Source organism: Myodes glareolus, chromosome 9 (genome assembly GCF_982192425.1).
Source record: "Myodes glareolus chromosome 9, mMyoGla1.1, whole genome shotgun sequence".
Taxonomy (NCBI): domain Eukaryota; kingdom Metazoa; phylum Chordata; class Mammalia; order Rodentia; family Cricetidae; genus Myodes; species Myodes glareolus.
In genome coordinates, this window is record NC_142034.1 from 25417509 (window position 1) to 25442526 (window position 25018).

Sequence of the window (25018 nt, forward strand, 5' to 3'; positions counted from 1 at the left end):
CCAGGACTGTTGCAGAGAAACCCTGTCTCAAAAAAAAATAAAATAAAATGCAGGATGGGTGTTGTAGTTCATGCCTGTACCAGCATTCATAAGGCAGAAGGGCCACTGCAAGTTTAAATCAAGCCTGGGCTATCTATCAAGTTCCAGACAAAGTAGGTCTGGACTTTATCTCAAACAAAATAAAATGCACAAAAGCTAAAAGACAATTTTTTTCCTTTGGATTTATATATAAGTAAGATAAAAAATAATTTTAAGCTAGGCATGGTGACACACTCTTTTAATCCCAGCACTCAGGAGGCAGAGGTGGGCAGATCTCTGTGAGTTCGAGGCCAGCCTGGTCTACAAAGCAAATTCCAGGACAGCCAGGGCTACACAGAGAAAGTGTCTTGAAAAAAAATTTTTTTTTAATACACCTGCTACAGTAAGTGAAGACTCAGATCCAATTCCTAGCATCTACATGGTGGTTTACCAGCATCCGTAACTCATGTTCCAGGGAATTCAACTCCTTCTGACCTCCAGGGGTATCAGGCATGTAGTGCACAACATACATGCAGACAGGACACTCATACATGTAAAATTAATTAACACCCTATTTTTTGTTGTTGTTCTTGAGACACGATCTCAGGTAGCCCAGGCTGACTCTAAACCATTACGTAGCCAAGGATGACATGAACTGCTGTCCTCCTCCTGCCTCCACTTCCCCAGCAATGGCATTACAGAGAGATACCCTGGTTTATAAACACAAAGTACTCTTTCTGGTCGCGAGCCCCTGGAAGTTACGTCACTCACAACTCTGGGTTCCACTTCCGACATTATGGAACTGCTCTATTCCCAGTTTGAACCAGGGCAAAAGTACAAAACCACGATGTACTCAACACTTTCCTAGTATTTTATTTCAAATGCTGGTCTCTGCCCTGTATAGAAAAGAGCACGCTGTTGGTCTACTCGCAGTTCCTGCCGTGAGAAGTCCAGTGTCATGTATGTTCTCACACATGCTGCTTTTCATGTCACTTCAGGAGGCAAACATGACTTTAAAAAGATGCTTCATGTCTGGGCATCCCAGCTATCTACCTGGCTGGATATAAGTCACAACTGCAAGGGGGGAGGGTCTTCTGAAAAGACTCAGGCAGGGCAAGAGAGAGCAAGGGAAGCCTACAGGATGTAGGTGGTTTTGCAGCCCCATCATCCGGTCAGCCCTCAGGAGTCCTTTCGTTGTTTGTTTGTTGCTGTTTTTTGAGACAGGGTTTCTCTGGCTATCCAGGAACTCTGTAGGCCAGGCTGGACGCAAACTCACAGAGATTGCCTGTCTGTGCCAACTGAGTGTTGGGATTAAAGGCGTGTACCACCACCGCCAGGCTCCTCAGGAGTCATTTATGCCATTAGGCAAGCTGAGGCTTATGGGCCTCTCCTTGTGCCTCTTCATACGCCTCCCATGGGTTCAGCTGAGGACCGGGAATCATCAATGTCTGAAAAGAAAGAGAGGCTGGGTTACCTACCAATCAAGTCTGCTGTTTACCCAGAATCACTCACTCCCTCACCTAGAAACCAGGAAGTTCCCCTCCCTAGTGTTGCTTCTTTCTTTCTCTCCACTAGGTGGAGCCCATGAGGAGAGTGTTAGGAAGTCAAGACAGCATACAGCCTCAAGTCTCAAAACATGCAAGCAGCCTTACCTTGAGGATGGGCTGCTTAGGGGGTGCCCACGGGGGCACAATCTTGGCATGCATTCTCCAGCTCCCATACGGGTTCATCAAGTGTCTTTCAAACACCACATACTCCAGGACATCCTTGGGCACATCTTCCTGCCCATACATCAACCGGCCAAACCGATCATAGATGGCCAAAGTCTGTAATGATGAAATAAAATCTGGCCTGTCAGAGGATTTTGTTCTGTTTTTGTTATACAACCATTTTTGAAACAATCCTAACAAAAAAATTTTAATTAATGAAAATTAAAATTATTTCAGAATTCTGAACTTGGAACTAATCATTGCTGACATACTACTCTTCAGAGTTCTTTGATGGATGGGAATGGTGGGAAAAACAGCAGTCTCACGCCATACCTGAGTGTAGATACCACTTAGTAGTGGCGAGAGGCCAGCAAACTTTTCCTGAGAACCTACAGTTCTGGGCCAAGGGGTGGAACACGGTGGTGGGAGCATATTCCTGTACCCATGAGGCTCTGGGTTCAACCCCCAGAACTCAATGAAAAACAAACAGCCCTGCACTCAATAGTCCAGAGACAGATGAGAGTTACAGTGATGGCCCAGTTAAAACCCTTGGAGTCACTTAAGACTGAGCCTGCCGGCCCATGGTGTCGTCACCTTTAAGAGAACAATAAATGACCTTCCAATGCTTTTCCAACCTAGCCTGAAACACAGTTCTGGACTCCTCCATGCCCCCAACCATGTGTGTGTTGCAGTAAGGACTGGCTGAAGCAGCCAACAATCCCCTTGATAACATTTCTGTAGATGCTGCTTGATAACATTTCTGCAGGGCTGTTTACTTTTTTGAGTGCTTTAGGGCTACCTGGGGTTAGCAAAGTATGATCCCTTACAAAACTCTGTTAAAGATTTCTGTCCAGACTCCATTGTCCCTTTTCCATACCCTGTTTACTGTGCTATTCAACAAAGACAGAGGAAAATCTTTTGTTAGGGACAGACATAGTGGCAGTTAGATATCAGATGGCATCCAGGCAGGCACAGACACATTCAAGAGATGGGCCATGGGTAGACCAGGAACCACAGAATACACACAGGAGGTAGAGGAGTAAGAACTCAAACTTGGACTCACTCCTGGTCAAACTCCAAGAGGAAGTCTGATATTTATTCCTTAAAGCAACACTGATGCACGTTGGTGTCTCTGAGGTTATTATTAAGGTACTTAACACGGAGTGAATAAAATAGTCACTCTACCTGCCGAGTGTGCAGGCGGACGGTGACCTGGCCATACATGTTGCTCTGGTTCACCATGCCTGAAGAGCGAACATGAACCACTTGGGCTGGCTCTAAAGATTCCACAAAGCTCCAGCGGACAGTCTTGTACTTGAGGTCCCAGACCATGTCCTGAGGGCAAAAGAGAAAAGTTCAGGAGATTTCCCTTCTGCAAGGTACTGCTGAGACTACAAATGCAATCCTGCAATCAACAGACACTGCAGTCCATGCTTCGACCCCATTTTAGGGGTGGGAATGGGGATTGAGACAGGGACACACTCTGTAACCCAGGCAGTAATGCTAATTCAATCTTTCGAGTGCTAGAATTAGAGCTGGGCAATGGTGACACGTCTTTAATCCCAGCACTCGGAAGGTAGAAACAGGTGATGAGCAGATAAGCATGCCTCTGCTTCTCCAGGTGTGCGCCACCACTGCCCAGCATTTCCCAAATTTGATCAAGTTTTGGTCATGCTTGCCTCCCAACAACATTTTTACTAAACTACTCAATCCACCAGGGCTGAAAAGATGGCTCAGTAATTAAGAACACTGACTGCTCTTATAGAGGACTTGGGTTCAATTCCCAGCAACCACATGGCAGCTAACAACTGTCTGTAACCCCAATTCCAGGGGACCCAACACCCATGACACAACACCAATCACATTAAAAAAGAAAGAAAGGAAAAAAAAAGACCCATCCATCTCTAAGAGGTCTCTTCTCCAAATCACTAAAAACTCACGCTGCATACACCACTGCATGAACCGCCACTGCACACACTGCTACCACACGCACCGCCACTGCACACTCCGCCATTGCACACACTACTCCACACACCACTACTGCACACACTACTGCACACACCACTCCGTACACCGCCACTGCACATACCACCACCACACGCAACACCACTGCACACACCACACTACTGCACACATCATTTCCTCTCACACACGTTCAGAACCTGCTTATTACTACATATACTTCTATTGATAGTACACGTTTTTCTCTCTTTTATTTTCATTTTACCCTTGCATATCTCAGCAATGAAAGGGAGTGTTTTCCAGAGCTATCAGGGCTAGGATAGATGAGGCACACTTGCACATAAAAATAAATAAATGAACTTACCGGAAAACAGTGTTCAGTTACCAAGGCATGAAGCCGGTCATGGTCTGAACTAGAAAAGAAAAAAGATATATTTATCATTGACTCCTATTTTTATGGTACCCACTATGAAACCTGATAATGGACTGGTAAGATGGCTAGTGGGTAAGGGCTTGCCACAAAGCCTGCCTGAGAAGCTGAGTTCAATTCCCAGAATCCACATGAGAAGTACTGACTCCACACGTGAATCATGGTATATGTGCTCCCATTTATATGTACGCAAAACAAAGTATATAGAAAAGGGTTTGGTTTTTTATGCCCCCCCACCCCAACCAAGAAAGGGTTTCTTTGTGTAATTCTGGCTATCCTAAAACTCACTCTTTAGACCAAGCTATACTGAAACTCAGAGATCCACCTGCCTCTGCCTCCTAAGTGCTGGGATTAAAGGCATATACTATCCCCATTCAGTAAAAAAAGTTTTTCTTTTTTAAAGTTGAAAATAGTCCCAAAAATCCTAAGTGCTGGGATTAAAGGCATATACTATCCCCATTCAGTAAAAAAAGTTTTTCTTTTTTAAAGTTGAAAATAGTCCCAAAAATGAAAAAAAAAATCATTTATACAAACATTTTCTGCATATGCACTGTGGGCCACATGATATATTAATTTGTGATCTACACAAAAACCTTGATGTTTAAGAGCATTGAACAGTTTATTTCTGGAGCAGAGAGAAGTTCCTCTGAAATCAGATCTTTGAGGTGGGCAAGGATATTCACTAAATGTGCCACTGATGCTTGTTCAACGCTGGCATAGGGAACAAAGTCCAATGCCATGCAGGAATAAAAGTCCCTTATCTCCTCTGAGGGCGCATGAGTCACTCACAGTGCCAACGGCTGGCCTCTATCACACACTCCCATCTCTGAACTAGGAAAAGGTGGCCTGTGTCTTTCCTGCCCCTGCACCCTTGGACTCTTCAAGTGCAGGAAGTTTGGACTTTGATGTTATGTCTCTCCAAAGAGTCCTGCATCTCCGAGGAGGGATAGAAAGCTAGTCCACCAGGGCACAGATGAAGTGTTTCTTCTAGCTCAGATCTTAGTGTGAAGTAAAAATGAAAACTGAAAAAGTAAAGAAAGGAAATGCCTTCCTCCCTAGGCTCAGGGACTAACACCACAGACGAGACGGCCGAAAGCTGTGAGCCAGAGGAGGGAGGACCATGACAGTGTCTTCCGGACATGCCGGGACCACCGCGTTCATGGCTGCCTGCATAAAATCAAGCCAGTCAGCATTCTAACATGGAGGGGAAGGGGCTCTGAAGCTCTACCCCTAACTGAGAAGCTAAGGAGAGTTAGTGGATTCTGGGGAGAGAACGTGAATTTTCTGGGTAGGTCAACTACACTGCAGTGGATGGCCCGATACTCAGGTATATGTATGGGTAACACAAACTGAACTTGGGTCATCAAAAAAGGGGGAACAGGGGGATAGAAGGTGGATCTGGTAGGAGTTGGTAGAGGTTGGACAAGTTGGGGTTAATGTGAACACAATTGTGTGAAATCCTTAAAGCATTCTTTTTTGTTGTTTTTCGAGACAGTGTTTCTTAGTAGCTGTGGGGCCTGTCCTAGAACTAGCTCTGTAGACCAGGCTGGCCTTGAACTCACAGAGTGCTGGGATTAAAGGCATGCACCACCACCCAGCAAACAAAAACTTTTTTTATTTTTTACTTTTTTTTTTTTTTTTAAAGATTTACTTACTATGTATACAGGGTTCTGCCTGCATGTGTTCCTGCAGGCCAGAAGAGGGCACAAGATCTTATGGTTGTGAGCCACTATGTGGTTGCTGGGAATTGAACTCAGGACCTCTGGAAAAGGTCTTAACCTCTGGAAGTACTCTTAACTGCTGAGCCATCTCTCTAGCCCCCAAAACTTTTTTTTTTTTAAAGAAGCAAATCCTACCAATCAACAAATGAAAGGAGAAAAACAAACAGGAAAAATAATTGTAAATAGCACAGGGCCAGCGCAGGGTGGTGGCGCACGCCTTTAACCCAAGCACTTGGGAGGCAGAGGCAGGCAGATCTCTGTGTGCTCAAGGCCAGCTTGGTCTACAGAGGGAGTTCCAGGACAGGTTCCAGAAAGTTAAAGAGAAACCCTGTCTATGGGTGGGGATGGGAGGGTAGGTGGGGGGGGGGGTGACAGGGGAATGGAGTGGGGGGTCAGTGAGATGGCTCTGAAGATAAAAGAGCTTGCTGTCAAGACTGAGGCCTGGGTTTAATCCCCATGGCACATAGTGGGAGAAGAGAACTGACTCCACCAGCTCTTCTCTAATTTCTACACATATGCTGCATGCAAACACATTCATGTACGTCCTCACACATACACACACACACAATAAATAAAAGGAGAAACAAAACAGCACGCACAATAGCTTGGTAGAAAAAGTGAGGGAAAAAAAAGCCAGACGGTGGTGACACATGCCTTTAATACCAGCACTCAGGAGGTAGAAGCAAGTGGATCTCTGTGAGTTCGAGGCTAGCCTGGTCTACAAAGTGAGTTCCAGGACAGTTAGGATCGTTACACAGAGAAACTCTGTCTCAAAAACCAAAAAAAAAAAAAAAAAAAAAGGGGAAGAAAAAGTTGCAAGTTTTCAAGAAAAACAGAAATGTTCATGATAAAATAAATGCACAGAAGACCAGGATGGATTATGGGATCAGGTAGGGCAAAAACAGAAGCCATTCCAGGAGAGCACCAACAACTACAGTTAGAACTGAGACCGACTAAATCATTAAAAAGTCATTTTTGAGACAGGCAGTGGTGGCGCACACCTTTAATCCTAGCACTCAGGAGGCAGAGGCAGACAAATCTCTGTGAGTTCGAGGCCAGGCTGGTCTACAGAGTGAATTCTAAGACAGGCTCCACAGCTACTGAGAAACCCTGTTCGCAGGAAAAAAAAAATCCATTTTTGTAAAAGCCCACTCATAGCAGGGGCAATGACAAATGCTCATTATCCCACTCTCAGATAGGCAGGAGGATGAGAAATTCGAGGCCTGGGACTGGAGCGATGATTCCACAGTTAGGAACACTTCTTGCCCCTGCAGAGAACCCAGGTTTTATTCCTAGCACTCGCATGGCTGCTAACAACTGTCTATAACTCCAGTAACTCCTCCTCTTCTGGCCTCCAAGGCCACTAGGCAGTCAGACGGTGCACAGACATGCACACAGGCAAAACACTCACATACACAAAATAAAAATAATAAATTGGGGGCTGGTGGTGTACGCCTTTAGCCTAAGCACTTGGGAGGCAAAGTCAACCTTGAATATACAATGAGTTCAAGGACAGGTTGGGATACGTAGTGAGATCCTCCTTCTAAAATTAAAGACAAGTCCCTTTTTGCTGTGGGATGATCCTTCTGCACACTGTGAATCTGTATTACTCTCACTGGTTAATAATAAAGCTGTCTGGCCTATAGCAAGGCAGAATAAAATTAGGTGGGACAATCAAACTGAGGACTCAGATAAAGAAAGGTGGAGTCAGGAGAGATGTCAGCAAGCCGCCCAAGAGGCAAGAGGCTAGAGAATAGGAGAAATCCATGAGCCACATGACAATAATAATAATAGAAATGGGTTAATTTAAAAGTAAGAGCTATTAATAATAAACCTGAGCTATTGGCCAAGCTTTTTGCAATTAATAAAAGCTTTTCTATTTTTATTTGGGACAGGGTAGATGGGACAGAAAAACTCCACCTGCCACTTGGGAGGCAGAGGAAGTCATCCTGGTCTACATAGAGAATTCCAGAACAGTCAAAACTGCAAAGAGAGACCTTGTCTCAAACAACAACAAGCAACTGGAAAAGCAGGGAGAAAAGAAAAAAAATGACTTCAGTTACTACTCAACAGTTGCTGTGGAGACTGAACATACATAAGACAGGAAGGAGTGCACTTACTTGTTTAGACAAAGGTGAGCTTCAATGAAAATATCCTTAGCTTTTTCAGGAAAGTCTTTCGTTTTAAAATTGGCATCAAATTCTTTTATCTTTCGAATTCTGTAAAATTAAGATAATTCCATCATAAAGATGATATCACAGCAGGCAAAGACACTTACCACCAATCCTAACAACCCGAGTTCAATCTCAGGGACTCCCCAGGCGGCCCTGACCTCCATACTTGTGCTGTGGGATGCAGCCTGTGCATGTGCACAAACAAACAAATAAAGTGTCATAAAACTATGAAGTCTTTATAGTTTCTAGAACTCTTAGTTCACATGAATCTCCATGCCCATCTACCCAGTTAATAATTATTTCTTGACTGTGTCAAGGCTGTAAATCCAACTTTCTCTCAATGTAAACATTGTAAAGAAAGAACAAGCAGGCTAGGGTTTGATGGTAAAAGGGTGTACACACCTTTAAGACAGGAGGCAGAGGCAGGTGGATCTCAGTGAGTGTGAGGTCAGCCTGGTCTACATAGGAGTTCCAAGACAGACAGAGCTATATAGTAAGATCCTGTCTTCAAACAAACATACATACATACAGACAAACAGAGTAAGTTTTCTTAGGTCTGTAGAAGTAGTTCGGAGGCTAAGGGAGCACAATGATTTGCAGAGGAACTAGGTTTGGGTCCCAGACCCTTATCATGGAGCTCAAAGTGCCTTGAACTCCAGCCCCAGGGGGACCCAACACTCATGTGCACACACCCACTTACAAACACATATACATAACTTAAAGTAAGCCTCAAAGAAAAATTTTTTTCAAAGTGAAATTTTAGCATTCTGGGATTAAAGAAAGCATCTACATCTTACAAATGCTGGGGGCTGGAGGTGCGTTAGGGGTAAAACATGCCTATAAGGTCCTTGTTCAGTCTCCAGCTCTGCAGCACCAAAGAGAGGACCAAAACCAGGAAAGTATCAGAGCAGAGAGCTTCTAAATAGCAACACTGAAAACTGAACAAAAAGCCGGTCCTGGTGGCTCATGACTTTAATCCCAGAATTCAGAAGACAGAGCCAGCTGGATCTCTGAGTTTGAGGCCAAGCTGGTCTACAGAGTAAGTTCTTGGACAAAGCTATACAGAGAAATCCTGTCTAAAAAAAAAAGCAAACAAAAAATAGAAGTGGGGAGTAGCAGAAAGTTTCTTTCTTTCTTTCTTAAGACAGGGTTTCTTTGTGTAGCCCTGGCTGTCTTAGAACTCCCTCTATAGATCAGGCTAGCCTCGAATTCAAAGAGATCTGCCTGCTGCCTCTGCCTCCAGAGTGCTGAGATAAAAGGGATGCACCACCATGGTCCAGCTTGTTTGTTTTTTTCAAGACAGGGTTTCTCTGGTACACTTACATGAAGCAAAACACATAAAAAGAAAAAGAGAGAAGGAAATCAATGTAATATACTATATAACACAATAAGTATAAAATATCACATGTTCTTCTCAGCCTAGAACATTAAACCTCAGTTGTCTCCGACACCTACGCCAGCTGTGATGCCACATTCTTTTTTAATCGCTCGGTTCTCTGTGTCAGTCCGTCCTTTGAAAGGGATGACATCCGAGCATCACCTTCAGGTGGGACATAGGGATCAAATATACCAGCTGAAAGGAAAGAAGGGAATTAAAAATCTGTTGGAAGATTGAGAAAACATCGCCTTGAGGGCAGCTAACACTGGAAAGAACACAGGATTTTTTTTTAATAATTCATTTTAACTTTATTTTATGTGCATTGGTGTAAAGCTACAGGCAGTTGTGAGCAGCCATGGGGGTGCTGGAAATTGAACCCAGGTCCTCCGGAAGAGCAGCCAGTGCTCTTAACCATTGAGTCATCTCTCAGTCCCCAGGACACAGGATATTAAGCAGCCTAATCAAACTTGCACATAGAGGCAATCTTGTCATACTTGTGTAAGTACCGGGAACTGTTTGCACTACTGGGACATCTCTAGATAAAAAAGAAAGAATAATGAACTCCTTCTAGAGTCTGTCTCTGCTTTGACAAACCGAAGAACTTACACTCTTTCTAGAAGTTGTGTGAGAGTAAGAACAAAGCAGGACCACATACACAGGACTAGTACTGTAGCCCTAAGTCACCCTTACTACTCAGGCAGGAGGATCACAAACTCTAGTCCACTCTGACAAACTTAGAAAGATTCTGTCTCAAAGGCAAAAAGAAAGGGAGGCTAGGGATATAACTCAGTGGTACAGTACTTGTTTAGCATGTATGAAGCCCTGTATTTAATCCCAAGAACTGTAAAAGCAAAATAAAACTGACTTTATGAACTATAGTATATATAAAGTTAATCATTACTGAAGTTGAACCTAGTGGGTAATTTAATGATGTCATCAGAGGTGGTGGGTGGCAAATGCCTTTAATCCCAGCACTCGGGAGGCAGGGGCAGATGGATCTCTGAGTTTGAAGACAGCCTGGTCTACAGTGCCCGTGCCAAGGCTACACAGAGAAAGCCTGTCTCAAAAAGGGGGGGGGGGGACTTTAATGCTGTCAATCAGAGTCAAAGGCATTCTAAGGACCAGATATCTGACCGTAGAGGATTGAGTTAGGAGCCCAGAAATATTATTCCTCACCTGTACAGGCCAGATGTATAGGACGCTCCATCTTTTCCGGAGGAATAACCAATCCTGCTTTCCTGGCATGTTCCAAAAACTCCTTCTCTGTTTTGTATTTGGGTTCACGAAGAGGGGGTCTGAACCGGCTTTTGGTTTTTACTGGAACTACAGCTGGGGATTGAGTCACCAGAATGGGCTGGGAGGTAAAGGAAAGGTTAGCAAAGAAGTGATTTGGAAAGAAAAACCTATCTTGAGCAACTGTACGCAAAGTCTTACAGAACGGACATATCCAAAGAATGCTTCAGAAGTTAAGAAACAACTGTTATGGCGAAACTACATTACTACTCGATCACCTAGAGATGGCTCTAGAGATGGCTCTTACCACAAGCCAGTTAATAACCTTTATTAACATCAGTCAACACTTACTAAAAGCTTTCCTTTGACACATCCTGCAGTGGTGCTGTGTGCGGAGATGAGCAAAGCGGAAGTCCTACCCTCAAAGACCTTTTATTTAGCTTGATGGTGAACCTTAGGATCAACCCAATACTGAAGATCTCGTGGGCATTTTCTCCACACTTTTCTTTTTCTTTTTCTACCCGGGCAGTGTCTCACTGACTTAATTCTGTCCTTTTAGCTCCAGACTGGACAATAAAATTTGAGAAGCCAGGTGACCTTTTTCTCCGATCATGAGTTTTGCTCCAGGCTAAGCAAAACCGACCTTGTACCTCTATCCTTGGCAGTTTTTTTTCTTTTTTAAAGAATGTAAAAGAAGCCGGTACACCTTCCAAGCCACTACTTCTTTCCTTTTAACATCTCGCCAAAGAGACTGGGACTAAAGCGGAGAAGCTTAAAGCTCCGCCCAGGTTGTCTTCACTCAGAGACAGGGATCACATACACCTCCAATTCTTCCCCAGACGAAGTCAGACACGTATCGTCCAAACTCATCAACGGCCACTGTTCGATTATTCCCTTCTACTTTGTCCTCCTCCTTCTGTTTCTAAAATGTCATTCGCCTCGTCCCTACCCACCTGCCGAGACCACCATCCCAAAGCCCTGGATAAGCAGGACAAGTCCCGCAGTATGGGGGCTGCCATTTTGTCCGCGCAAAGGCCGCTGGGATGTCGGTTAAGCCGCAGAGCACTGAGCAGGAGAAAAGGCGCATAGGGTGGAGCGAGCTCGGGAGTGGAATTTTCCAGGGCGCGCGCCCTAGGCCGAAAGGTGAGACGCACGCACGCGCACGTTCGGGAGGGGGGGCGCGTGCGCGCGCAATGTAGTTGCGCGTGCGCAATGAGACCACATTGGAACTAGGGTAGACCGCACGGCTGTCACGCGCCAGCGGGAGAGCGGTGGAGAATCAGCTGCGCCTGCGCGTGAGGCTCTCCGTGGGGAACCGGCTTGCTGCATTCCTGGTTGCTTAGCACACTGTTACACCTTGTTTGCTCTCACTAAAAGAATGAAAAAGTGTTTCTCTCTGAAATCAGAGGACTTTGAGATTAGTGTTTTCTTTCATTACGTGGAATACACTGGAGGAATTTAGGGCGAAAATGATAGTTTCTGGGTGTGTATCTGACCGCAAAATGCTGTATAACCTTAAACTTGAGCCCCACCTAGTTTTCTATATGAAAATTCTTCCTTCTTGTTCCATTAGAGAAACTGATCCCTGTGGTTACTGAAAAGCAAACGGGCACGTGGATTGACAACTATCTGGGTTTTTGTTTTGTTTTGGTCATTTTCAAAAAAAAGAGAGAGAGAGAGAGAGAAAAAAAATCACTAACCAAATTTGGTAATAGTTCGTTTTTTCAAAATTGTTTAAAAGGTGCCTGACAATTTAAGCGATTTACATATATCAACTTAATCCTCACTGTTAAGAAGAGCCTCTCTGCCGAAGCGAACAATTTCAATCAGACCAGATTAGATCAAATCAAAGCTGCCTACGCTAAATAAATGCAGCACTACCGGGAGGGCCAGGACAGCATCACGGCGACAGGAGCCCATGCAAACCCTGGAGACCACGTATTCCTTTTTCTGGCACGAGCCTAAATAGCCTGTGGGAGTGGACCTGACTTTCCCTGGGGAGGGGTCAGTGCTTGGCGGGCTTTCCTGGAGGTGGAGTCAGGTCCAAGGAAACGGGGGGGGGGGGGGGGGAGTTTGAGACGGAGCCTTCTGCTACATTGACGCTCCATTGGAGCCTCTAGAATGGATTCCAGGGACTGGGGTGACTCTCCCAATCATCCCAGACTCCTTGGATATAGGGGTGTCAGGGGGCTGGGGTCACTTTCAATCAAACATTCACCACACACAAAAACAAACAAACAAACAAACAAAAAACCCCAAAACAGGACTATTCCTCTTTTACATAAATGATTGGGCCAGAGATACTAAATATGTAATTTAAGTTTAGACAGCTAGTAACTGGCAGAACTGAAATTCGGGCCCATGGAGTAGAAACAACCCAAACTGTCTCACAGTCGATGGCTAAAGAAGTCGTAATGAGATTGATGTTCAAGTTATCGTGGAGCATCCAGTGTCAGACACACTTTCGAGGAGCAAAGACTGTCCAGACTTTTGTTTTCTCGTATTCTGTAGATTACTGTTACTTGAGCACTCGTCTACAATATTTTGCAATAGATTAGGAGTTACAGGCTGTGCATGTCGAGCTTTCCCACTGAAGAAGACTTGCTGGTGACTTAAAATGTTGAGGGTCATTGTCACAGGGTCTGGGAGATTCCATACAGGTCTGGAAACCATACGGATTGTTTCAGGTCTGAATTTCTAACTCTATGGGATTTTCTTTAACTCATTATGTAAATGGGGAGGACTGAGCCACTCTTCATCTTCCTGCTTCTGCCTCCCCAGAGCTGGGATTATAGGCACACCCCATCATGATTGCCCTTTGAAACTTCTTCAAGGGTAATAAATTTCCCAAATTTCTAGCCTTAGCCCTGAACCTATGCCATGATACACTGATAGTGACATAAAACTAGGTACTATATGTATGTTAACTAAATAATATAAATAATATTTATATTAATAAACATTTAAATGAGAGATATTTATTATCTCATTATTTCTTTTACTTTACTTTTTTTTTTCTTTTGAGACAGGGATTCTCTGTGTAATCTTGCTTGTCCTGGAACTTACTCTGTGGAGCAGGCTAGCCTCAAACTCTGTCTCTGCTTCCTGAGTGCTGGGATTAAAGACATATGCCACCACTGCCTGACTCTTTTACTCACTATTATTATTGGTGTTTTGTTTTGTTTTTGAGACAGGGTCCAATTGTATAGCTGTGGCTGGTCTGGAACTCTACACCAGACTGACTTCAAATCACAGAGATCCCTCCCGCTTCTGCTTCCTAAATGCTGAAATTAAAGGTGTGTTCCATCCTGCCTGGTCATCAATGTCTCATATGCCTTTTCAGACTCCTATCTACCTATTCTAATCATTATAAAATAAAACATGATTTTGTTTTAATTTGGTACACCCGATGAAGTGAGAAGACCTATCAGGATGCCTGGCTGTTGATTACTACAGGATACTGTTACAATCTTCCTCAGACTCTGCTCTTTCATTGCTTTATTTTGACCACACCAGAGTAGGTAGCACACCCAAAGTCTTTTCTGCCTGACCTCTGGTCAGTTTCTCTGATACTGCAAACTAATTCCATATCAGTTTGGTTGAAATAAGATTAGTCAATGTGGTTTAGTTCATTAAAAGTGATCATTGCTGCATTTGATTAGGTGTTTTGGAGAATTTGTATTATCCTTCTTCCTCACGAAGTTCAAGGTTAATTGTCAGCTGAGGAAGTAACACTAAAGGATATTTCTTAATCCTCCAACACTAATAGTCTGTATTTCTCAGAATGCAAGATAAAGAGATTTTGCCCCACGCTCCCTTCGGCAGCACCTACACTAAAGCCGGAAGGATACAGAGAAGATCAGCACGGCCCCTGCATAGGATGACGTGCAAATTCATGAAACAGTCCAAGTTTTATCGTCAAGATGAAATTTCAACAGAAATATTTCTTATATTTCTTTTTTTTCTTCATTTCATGCTTTATAATTGTGCACAAATGCTGTCAACCTTGCCAGTTCTATAATTGTTTAAATGTGTACTGTTGGGATGGGCAATTGTCACTCACGCCTTTGATCCCAGCACATGGGAAACAGAGACAGAAGGATCTCTGAGTTCAAGGTTAGCCTGGTCTACAAAGAAAGTTCTAGGGACTGGAAGGTGACTCAGAGGTTAAGAGCACTGGCTGTTCTTCCAGAGGTCTTGAGTTCAATACCCAGCAACCACATGGTGACTCACAACCATCTATAATGAGATCTGGTGCCTTCTTTTGGTGTGCAGGTATACAGGAAAGAGGAACATCGTATATATAACAAATAAATCTTAAAAAAATAAAGAAGTTGAATTTCATTAAAAAAAAATTCTAAGACAGCCAGAACTACACAGAAAAACCCTGTCTCATACCCCCACCTCCCACAATGAATGAATAAATGAATGAGTAAGTGAGTAAAACAAAATAAATAAATAGGTACCGTTAAGTTTTGGTTTTAAAAAGCTGGTAAACCAAGTCTTTGTTATTTACTTTTAAAAAGAAAGAAAAAAGGAACTAGAGGCTAAATAGATGGCTCAGGATTAAGAGCCATTGCTGCTCTTTCAGCAGTCCTGAGTTCCGTTCCCAGGACTTAGATGGCAATTTATAGCCCCCTGTATCTATAATTCCAGGGGATCTGATGCCCTTTTCTGGCCTCTGATGGCACTACATGCGTGTGGTACATATAGAAACATTCAGACAAGCCCTCATCTATGTTGAACTGAGATTTCTTCTGTTCCTCCCATTCCTGCAGCCATTCAGTCCCAAAGAAATACACAGAGGTCTACATTAATTATAAATTAGTTGGCCTAGTATCTCAGGCATATTATTAATTAATTCTCAAATTTTAAATTAGCCCATTATTCTTGTCCATGTTAGCCCCATGGCTTTGTACCTTTTTCAGCAAGGCATTCTCATCTTGCTTCCTCTGTGTCTGGGTGATGGCCGCAGACTGATCTTTTCTCTTCTCAGAATTCTCCTCTTCTTGTTGCCCTGCCTCTACTTCCTCCTTCCTGGTTGCCCCACCTACCCTTCCTGCCTGGCTACTGGCTAATCAGCGTTTTATTAAAAATAATACAAGTGACAGGATAAAAAACCATTGTCCCACAGCACTTCCCCCTTTTATTTTTTATAAAACAAAAACTCTGAATCCAATATCCTTTGTTTGGCTTTTTGTCCAGACCATTATCTATAACATCTTGTAACCAACACACTAAACAAAGATAAATATCCATAATCCATTTTTTAGGAATGTGAGCATAGTTTTCTAGGCTACTTCCTGCTGATTGGGGGCACTGATAATCTTAAGAGGACCTAAAGAAAATTTAGAATTATGATCAAGTCCTGACTAGAGTATCCTGTGAGGCTTGATCATCTCAGCCAGAAGTATTGAAACTGTTTTGAATGTAGAACTCATACATCTGGGGCATCTACTTCTATTAGAAATATCTCAGGGGGGGTCTTCCTTGATCAAACCTGATTTTTCTTTTTTTTTAATTAATTAATTAATTAATTCTGTATACAATATTCTGTCTGTGTATATGCCTGAAGGCCAGAAGAGGGCACCAGACCTCATTACAGAAGATTATGAGCCACCATGTGGTTGCTGGGGCTTGAACTCAGGACCTTTGGAAGAGCAGGCAATGCTCTTAACTAGTGAGCCATCTCTCTCCAGCCTCCCTTTTCTTTTCTTTTCTTCTTCCTCTTTTTTTTTTTTGTTTTTATTTTTGTTTTTTTAACCTGATTTTTCTTAACCTGGAATGAGTTCACCGTTTCTCATTTTCAAAAGCAAAACATCTTCTCCAAAGTAACATATCTTTTGACTTCAATTTTGAAGTTAAGGCATTTTTAAAATGCCTATCTTGAATTAATCCAGTAACATTTATAATAAAATGTCTTTTAGCAGGTATTGCTCCTTCCTCAGCCATCAGACAATTTAAAGACAACACAATAATAAACAGTATCCAGACTCTGTGTATTTTCCATCTTTATGTGGCTTTATTTTAAACTCTATTTCTTTTGTTTTTAATTCTTGGCTTTTTGAGACAGATTTCTCTGTGTATCTTTGTCTGTAGATCGGGCTGTCCCTGAACTCACAGAGATCTACCTACCTCTGCCTTCCAAGTATTGGGATAAAGGTGGATGCCACCACACCCAACTACTCTCTTTCTTTCTTTTTTTATTTTAAGAACGTTATCCTCCTTCTTTTCTCTCCCAAGTCTACATATATTTTTAAACACACTGTAAACTGTTTAGAGGCTTTTTCTTCTGACACCATCTTTACCATCTCTCTCTTTTTCTGACCGCACGAGTCTTTAATTTGCTAAGCAGTATGGCCAGGATTAAAGCTGTGGCTGTGGCGGCTGGATCCAGCCATTCCTTAGCTTTCTCAGATTCTAGCCTCACTGTGCAGGTACCGCCAGAGCCATATTTATTGCCACAACTCTATGGCATTTTAAGGTCCCTGCCACCATCAAGTAGCACGCTGTTGGCTATTCATAAACACTATTTAAATGTTTGGTGACAGGGACTCCTAAAAGAGTTGCAAGGTTTTGCAGCTAAAGCTGAGTCAGGAAGCCTCTCTTAAATGAGATGTGCTTGCCTCTAGCAAAGAGAGCAAACCTGAGAAATTGCTGCTACCAGAAGCCATGCTTATGCCATTATTTTTTGTTTAAAATTACTTCCCAAGCTCTCTCAGGTTTTCTGTGAATGCAGTTGTTCACACATTGAGCACCATTTTCTGTCCCACCAGGTCCCACATCCATTTAGTCCCAAGTAAACACACAGAGGCCGACATTAACTATAAACCGATTGACCTTTAGCTCTAGTTTCTTATTGGCTTACATATTAATTTAACCCATCTCCATTATTCTATGTATTGCCACGTGGCAATGGCTTACTAGGTAAAGTTCTGGCCTCTATCTCTGGCGGGCTACTTGGCTTCTCTCTGACTCTGCCTCTTTTCTCCCAGCATTCAGCTTAGTTTTCCCTGCCCAGTTCTATTCTGCCCTATCAACAGGCCAAGGCATTTTCTTTATTTACCAATGGTATTCACAGCATGCAGAGGGGAATCCCTCATCACATCTACATAAAAATAAAATAAATCTCTTCAACAACAGTGAAAAGGAAATACCATGAGGCAGAAGTTTCTTCCCCATATCTATCAACACACAAGGTGTTCCTGGAGTCCATTTTTCAATGTTCAAATGAAACCTTGTCTTAATTATTGCCGTGAAGAGACACCATTGAAAGGGTCCAGAAATAAGAATATAAAAATGTAGATTCCAGAAATAGGAATGTAAAAATAGAGAAATATAAAGTTTTAGGCCTAGGAGAATGAGAACAGACTGTCTTTCTCAGACGGCTTTCTTGGTAGCTTAAGGATTAACTATTAACAGTGGGTTACTTCACTTTACAACCATAGTTCTATTCATAAGGCCAAAGCATCTCTCTGCAAACTAAGAGCTAGACTACAGATAGGTGCTGAGTTAACTTTTAGGAAATAGATATACAGCCTCTGGGTTACGCATTATCCCTGCTGTGTGAAACTGGCAGCCTCAAAGGGAAGGCACAGGGCTTCAGTAAGCACTATCTGGATGTACCAAGGAAGGCAATAGGCTAAGCACAAACATTAGTTTAACTGGGAAATGAAGATTGTAAAGTAAGGCAATCTATGTCTGAGTTTTGGCTTGAGATTGTGTGAAAAGCCTTTTGCTATCTTCTAAGTTCCAAGCCTAAGAACCAATTATTCTGATTTATTAACCTTCTGATATTTCTAGCAGTACCTTTTTCTGACTAATTGCTAAAAGCATCCGTTTCCTTGCAATTAGTGGCTTTCACTGTACTCTCCTCTAGAACATATTTCATGATAGCTGCCTAGTTACCCACTGACGTTAGAACCCACTCCCTTTACCCTATATCCACCCTGTTTACTCCCCTAATAAACAAGAGACTTGATCAGAATCTTGTCTTGTCTCCATCCCTTTTATTTCTTGTTCCTTTCAACTCTCATTCCTCCCCTTAGGGTCTACCTTGACTGACCTGTGGGTTGGGACAAGATTGTAAAAATTCCTTTGTTCAGACCTAATGCTTGGTCTGAACCCATACTATAAAAAGCCTTTTGCCACAGTCTAACAAACACCATCTCTGGCTGTGGTCTCAGCTAGCCGATAAGTTTCTGTGCCCCATGGTGTTTTTCTTTTTCTTTTTTTTTTCTTTTCAAGTTTTCTTCTGGTTTTCCTGGAATCTGGTTTTTTGAATAAAGTTTGCTTCTGGTTTATTAGACTTTGGTGGTCTGTCCCCATCTTTGCGCGACCCCCCCCTGGACCCAACAATCATGACCACATCAACTCTTACAAAGAAAAACATTTGTTAGGGTGGCTTTTCTGTTCAGAGGTTCAGTCCACTATTGTTTCGGTGGGACACGGCAGCATGCAGGCAGACATGGTGTTGGGGACATGGTGAAAGCTGAGAGTCCCACAGCTTTCACAGGTAACAGGAAGTGGTCTGAGACACTAGGCATAGCTTGAGCATATATGAGACCTCAATTCCCCACCTGAGAGTGACAAGGCCATAATCACTCCAACAAAGTCACACCTCCTAATAGTGTCTCTTCCTATGAGCTTATGAGGGATAGTTTTATTTAAACTATCACAAGGCCTAAAGGGAATAGAACTCCTGGTTAGCAGTGGGGAATATCTATGTATTTTTGCCTTCCCAGTGGCAGATAACATCAGGATTGAATCTTATAAGGGCTGGAGATACAGCTCAGTGGTTAAGAACATGCACTGCTCCACTGCTCGCCAGGCAGTGGTGGCACACGCCTTTAACCCAGCACTCGGGAGGCATAGGCAGGCAGATCTCTGTGAGTTCAAGGCCAGCCTGGTCTACAAGAGCCAGTTCCAGGATAGGCTCTAAAAAACTACAGCGAAACCCTGAGTTTGATTTACAGCACCCATAGCAAGAAGCTTGCAACAGCCTGTAACTCCATCTCAAGGGTGATACAACACCCCTGTCCTCTGCATGTACCCACACACACATATGCACAACATGTGCACATACACACATGTATACTATATATACAGATTATGCATACTATATATAGATAGATATTTAGATAGACAGATTAATACAAGCAATAGACTTGGCAAGTGCTCACATTGTGCTTCTCTGACATAAGGTAAGAGGAGCACAGAGAAGAAAGGGACTTATCCAAGGTCAGGTGCCACAGAGGAAACAAGAATGGTGACTCCTAGCACATAACTCTCAACTGATTCTAGCTAAGGACATCAGCAGTGCTGCTTTGTCACCCAAGGTGACACCCTGGGACTCTCACAAGTGCTTAGGAATCCGACAGTGCTTGATGCAGCTTCTTGGCCATGCCTGATTCTCAGCTATACAAAGGTGGTAATCCGATTCTTAAATTACAGAATTATTAATTGAATAAAATCAAATGAGTTCCACTTTGGTTAGTTAGGGTTCCAGCCTGCTGAGTTAGTTCTGGAAAGGATCTGTATGGGAGCCTAGTGGAATGCTAAGAAGTGTGGCTGCCCCGTATGCTGGACACAGAAGAGGGACACCCTGCCCTACAGTGCAGAGCCCCTGAACAAGAAATCTCCAGACCAAGACAAGAGCTGACTCCTTCAGGAACTCTACCCCGCAGTTCACATCTCTCCTGATGCTAGACCACAGAAACACAGGAAGTTTCCATGGCCCAGAGTGATTCCTTCTGCCTGCGCTACAAAACTCTCTTCTCAAGGCTGCCTTTCTGTCTCTCATCTATTCTTCCGCTTCCCGCTGCTGCTGGAGACGGAGCCTTTGCCTTTGTGCTTGCCCTAGATTCTTCATTCTGAAGGCATGTTTAGGGAGAGATATTATTCATCCCCGCTCCGCCGGGAAAGAAGCCCATGCATCCTGCTGCTGCTGGAGAGAGTGAGGTCTAGAATTAATCCCTCTCCTTGCTCCACTTTCTCCCAGCTGGCTAAATCAAGCGATCATCCTAAAAGGGAATTTCAGGCTATTGGTGACTCCCTACCTCCACTGCACCGCGCACACTCTGTGTTTAGGGAGAGAGGGCAAAGCCCTTTGGATCAGAGTAATCTGTTTCTAACCCACTTCCACTCTCAGGGATTACCTTTAGGGGGAGGGGAAGGGAGAAGGAAAGAGAACTAAATCTCTGTGCCTTAGTGTGAGGAGGAAACTCCAGGTGCGGCCCTTGAGGGCTGTAGGCGGGGAGAGTCCACGAGCCTGGGAGCTCCCTCCCTTCCCAGGGTCCACAGGCTGGAAAGGCAGAGCCTGAAGTAAGGTTTGGTAATAACAGGCACTGAATGAAAGAGTGGAAATTTCGTGGTTTGTGTGCAGATGAAGGTAAACGCTGTCCCTGCTTGTATCTCCAAGTTTCACGTCTTTATATGCTCAAGTTATGGGCAGAGTCAACCCATCAACCAAAGTGTGGTGCGGTGAGAAGCTCTCTAGGGACAAAGAGACAGGGCCCCCAGTGCTGACTTTCGTTTGCCCTGTGGCTTTACACGAGTCACTTTGCATCTCTGATCACTAGTTTGTCCTAACAAAAAGGGGGGGAAAAGTCTCTCTCATGAACCCTAAAAGCCCGGATTCCCAAGGGACATGGATCTCCTTCCTATTTATAACACGCCAAGAGCAGATCACCGGAGCGTTTACCAGCATGACTCTTCTGCGGACCTTGTGTGATATCTCTGGTGCTTACCACACATTTTCTCTAACCTGTACTCCATCCTCCACACCCATAGAGCTCCAACATCCAAATACACTTTCCCTAACACGGCGTTCTTTTGATATGCTCTCGGCGAGCTTCATGTGTGCTAATGCAAGAAATTTCCACTAGAGGGCACCAGGGCTGCACTGGGATCTCAGATCGCAAGCCCTGTGCAATTCAGGACCTTTCCATCTCTGCACTGGGAAGTACAGAGCTCTCTTTTTAGTGCTCCTCACCTCATTTGCTCTTTACTGAGCTTAAAAAATAGTCTTAAAAAGCCTCCACTATTTTGACATCTTTTTAAGTTGATTTGATCTCAGCTCAAACGCGGCTAAGTATGGCGGAATCCATGGGGGTTCCGGCGACCGATACAGACCTTGTGGTAGGATTTCCAAATTCTATGAGCAAATTGCTTAAACCTGCTGTGGCCCCATACCCTTTGGTGAAATGGGAATTGCAAAACTGACCTCACTGAGTGATAGCATATGGATCGTGTGACCGGTATAGCGCAGATGACTGGGGTTATTTAAGTGCTAGGGGAGAATTTTGACCTACTGAAGATGGGGAATCGTGGTGTTATAATACATAGGTCTGCAGGAGCACAGAGCCCCTCTTGCTGTTTTATCCTCCAGTCTTACGGTTTTGAGGCCGAGGCTGCTGGTGATTCGGCTCATCCCTCAGTGACATCTCATCACACTGCAGCCGAACAGTGCTGCTCCTCCGTCCTTTATCTTGGTTTTTAGGGAGGTAAGTTACTTCCAGCTCACGCCTCCATGAGAACCTCTCTTATTCTTTTACTCTGCTTTGTGTTTCCCGAATGCCCCATTCCCACCTGGCGCTGCCCTTTCCTCTCCCACTCAGGGATTCTCCGTTCACTCCGGGAGTCTCCTAGACCAGGGAAGGTTTGCAAAGGGGGCGGGGGGGGGAGGGGGGAACAGAGTGCTCAGGGCTTGCGTGTCAGTAGACACGTTACAGCTGCAGGGCAACCCAGGGTGAAGCCACAAGGCCGAGGCCGCAGGGCAGGCAGCTGACAGGCCCGCCCCTTGGCTTCTGCCTTCACTGTCTCACCCCAGAGTTTTCCTGGCCCAAGCGGGAGAGGTTGGTACCAAGCCCTGGAGCCCTGACTCACTCTCTGTCCTAGCTGGGTGCTTCTCAGTCACATCTCTCAGACTATCTCTGCAGGGTTCCTCTGCGCTAGCCACGTGGCCGTGTCATCTCAAACAGGAAATGCCGAAGAAGAGGAAACAGATCACCTACTCACTTCATTCCTATCTGGGGACCCTAACCACAAACATGAAGTTCATGGCACTAGTGGTTATAAACTGAACAAACCCATTCTATATTGCTACTTGAAGGGACTAGATATTTTGCAGATTTCTTTAAATAATTGAAACAATCGTCCCTAAAGTTATCAAGAAAAAAAACTGTTCAGGAGAAGGGGGAGGGGAACATGGGACCAGGAAGTAGCACAGTGACTCAGGGCCTTATCTAGGGACATAATTCAGGTCTCCAACCCAACCCTAAATTCCATTCTTCTCCTCCACCGAGTTACTCATGTACTCATGGACCACAGTGATATTCTGGGCTTTTTCTGGACTTCATAATATTGTGGGTTTTTTTTTGTTTTTTTTTTTGGTTTTTCAAGACAGGGTTTCTCTGTAGCTTTGGAGCCTGTCCTGGAACTAGCTCTTGTAGATCAGGTTGGCCTCGAACTCACAGAGATCCTCCTGCCTCTGCCTCCCAAGTGTTGGGATTAAAGGAGTGCACCACCACCGCCCAGCTAATATTGTTCTTTCTTATGTTGCCAGATTAAGTCCTGTGGATTTGTCTTATGCTTCCTGACGTAGTTTGTCCTTTCGCCATTTGTCCTGTGCAATGTGTGAGACAGACGTCTGCCGAGCTGACACTTAGACAGGTGATCGACACACTTGGAGTCATTGAAGATGCAAGGAAGACTGGTGTGAACTCTGCCTTCCTGAGGTGACATCTTAAAGACTGGAGATTGCATTCTTGTGTGTCCCTGTACCAGGAATGCTAAGATTTTTTTCCCTTTTTTCTTTTCTTTCATTCTTTTGTTTTGTTTTGGACAGGATTTTCTGTGCAGTCCTGGCTGTTCTGGAACTCACTCTGTAGACCAGATTGGCCTCTGCCTCCCAAGTGCCAGAATTGAAGACATTCACCACCATACCAGGCTTGAGAATTATTTTCTTACCTTTCCTTTATTTAAAGGTTCCGGTCACCTCTAAAGTAGGGCCTTGCTTCCTAAAGCCATTAAGTGGTTTCCAGGAAAGTAGATTTTTAGCACTCTCCTTTGGCAGAGGGTGTGGAGTCATTGCAAACAAGCCAGAACGTCCTTTCTGCCAGCGCTCCCCATCTGGAAGAAAGAGAGTTTCAGAGCTTTCCAGAAGGGCTGCCTAATGGGGAGGAACAGCGAGAGAGCCTCAGAGAGGGAAAAAGTCATGGGGCTGGACCCCCAAGCTTCATGGTCCAAGAAGAAGATCAAATTTTGGAGACATGGCCCGGCACCCCTGTCCCTCTCTCATCCTCCTGACTCTCTGATGGAGTTTCTTTTGTTCCCCATTTCTTAATGCAATCTTTCATTTTATTGTTCAGACAGGGTTTCTCTGTATCCCAGACTGGTCTTGCTCTTGTGATGGGAATGCCTTAGCATCTCAAGTGCTAGAATTGCAGGTGTTCACTTCCGTGTTTGACTGGTTATTTAATCTTTCTTATGTGTTTATCTATCTCTCCTACCTCTACCCAGACATTTTGTTTTGTTTATGTGAGATTTATTTTACATGCATTAGTGTTTCATCTGCATATATGTCTGCACACCACCTGTGTGTCTGGTGTCCACAGGAGCCAGAAGAGGGCATCCAGTCTCTTGGAACTGGAGTTGGTTGTAAGCCACCACGTGAGTGCAGGGAATCAAACTTGAGTCCTCTGGAAGAGCAACCACTGCTCTTGACTACTGAACCATTTCCTCAGTCCTATTTACTTATATTTTGAGACAGGATGTAGCACTGGTTGGCCTGGAACTCTTTCTGCAGGCCAAACTGTCCTCAGACTCAGAGAGATCTGCCTGCCTCTACCTCCCTAGAGCTGGGATCAAAGGTGTGCACCACCATCTCTTCCCCTTAAACAATGTCTTTTCTTTTTTGTTTTGTTTTTTGTTTTTTGAGACAGGGTTTCTCTGTGGCTTTGGAGCCTGTCCTGGAACTAGCTCTTGTAGACCAGGCTGGCCTCGAACTCACAGAGATCTGCCTGCCTCTGCCTTCCGAGTGCTGGGATTAAAGGTGTGTGCTACCACCGCCCGGCACAATGTCTTAATATGCCATGGGAAAACAGGATTGCAGAATTCTAAGAACTTTCTCATGACCTGTATTCCACAGACATTGGAGTTTATGAATTTATGGTGTTATCTTGTGCATATGTGATTTTTTTTTTCTGGCAAAAATGTTGGCCAGGTTTTCAAGGGGTTCAATGATCACATCAGTCTACTCTGCATATAGTTGAGTGGTAGAATACATGCTTAGCACACAAAAGGCCCTGTATTCCTTTCTCCTCATAGGGAAGAAAGAAACACTCAGACGAACAGTCTAAATCATGAAGTTCATTGTGTGCTTGCTTTGGGTT

At 44.0% G+C, this 25018-nt stretch overlaps 1 protein-coding gene, 1 long non-coding RNA gene and 1 other non-coding gene across 3 annotated transcripts; 2 read left to right on the plus strand and 1 right to left on the minus strand.

Moving 5' to 3' along the window:
• Nucleotides 1-868: 868 nt before the first annotated feature.
• On the minus strand, nucleotides 869-11738 carry Mrpl45 (mitochondrial ribosomal protein L45). Its single transcript, XM_048450883.2, has 8 exons — nucleotides 11579-11738; nucleotides 10569-10746; nucleotides 9470-9587; nucleotides 7961-8059; nucleotides 4054-4102; nucleotides 2913-3062; nucleotides 1671-1844; nucleotides 869-1466 (listed from the first exon to the last, which is right to left on the minus strand). Exons 1-8 carry the CDS (start codon nucleotides 11642-11644, stop codon nucleotides 1380-1382), a joined length of 921 nt encoding a protein of 306 aa, XP_048306840.2. The 5' UTR covers nucleotides 11645-11738; the 3' UTR covers nucleotides 869-1379.
• A 2696-nt stretch (nucleotides 11739-14434) lies between these two features.
• On the plus strand, nucleotides 14435-14540 carry LOC125411062 (U6 spliceosomal RNA). The gene has a single exon (XR_007235237.2). It is a non-coding gene; the product is annotated as a U6 spliceosomal RNA (small nuclear RNA).
• A 7051-nt stretch (nucleotides 14541-21591) lies between these two features.
• On the plus strand, nucleotides 21592-23569 carry LOC125411024 (uncharacterized). The gene is made up of 2 exons (XR_015003434.2): nucleotides 21592-22129; nucleotides 23191-23569. It is a non-coding gene; the product is annotated as an uncharacterized LOC125411024 (long non-coding RNA).
• Nucleotides 23570-25018: the final 1449 nt, after the last annotated feature.

Coding starts and splice junctions, on each gene's coding strand:
- Mrpl45 (XM_048450883.2), bottom strand. CDS start 11,644: ATGGCAGCCCCCATACTGCGGGACTTGTCCTGCTTATCCAGGGCTTTG. Junction 10,747..11,578: donor TGGGATGGTGGTCTCGGCAG/GTGGGTAGGGAC, acceptor TTTACCTCCCAG/CCCATTCTGGTGACTCAATC. Junction 1,467..1,670: donor CTAAGCAGCCCATCCTCAAG/GTAAGGCTGCTT, acceptor CTTTCTTTTCAG/ACATTGATGATTCCCGGTCC.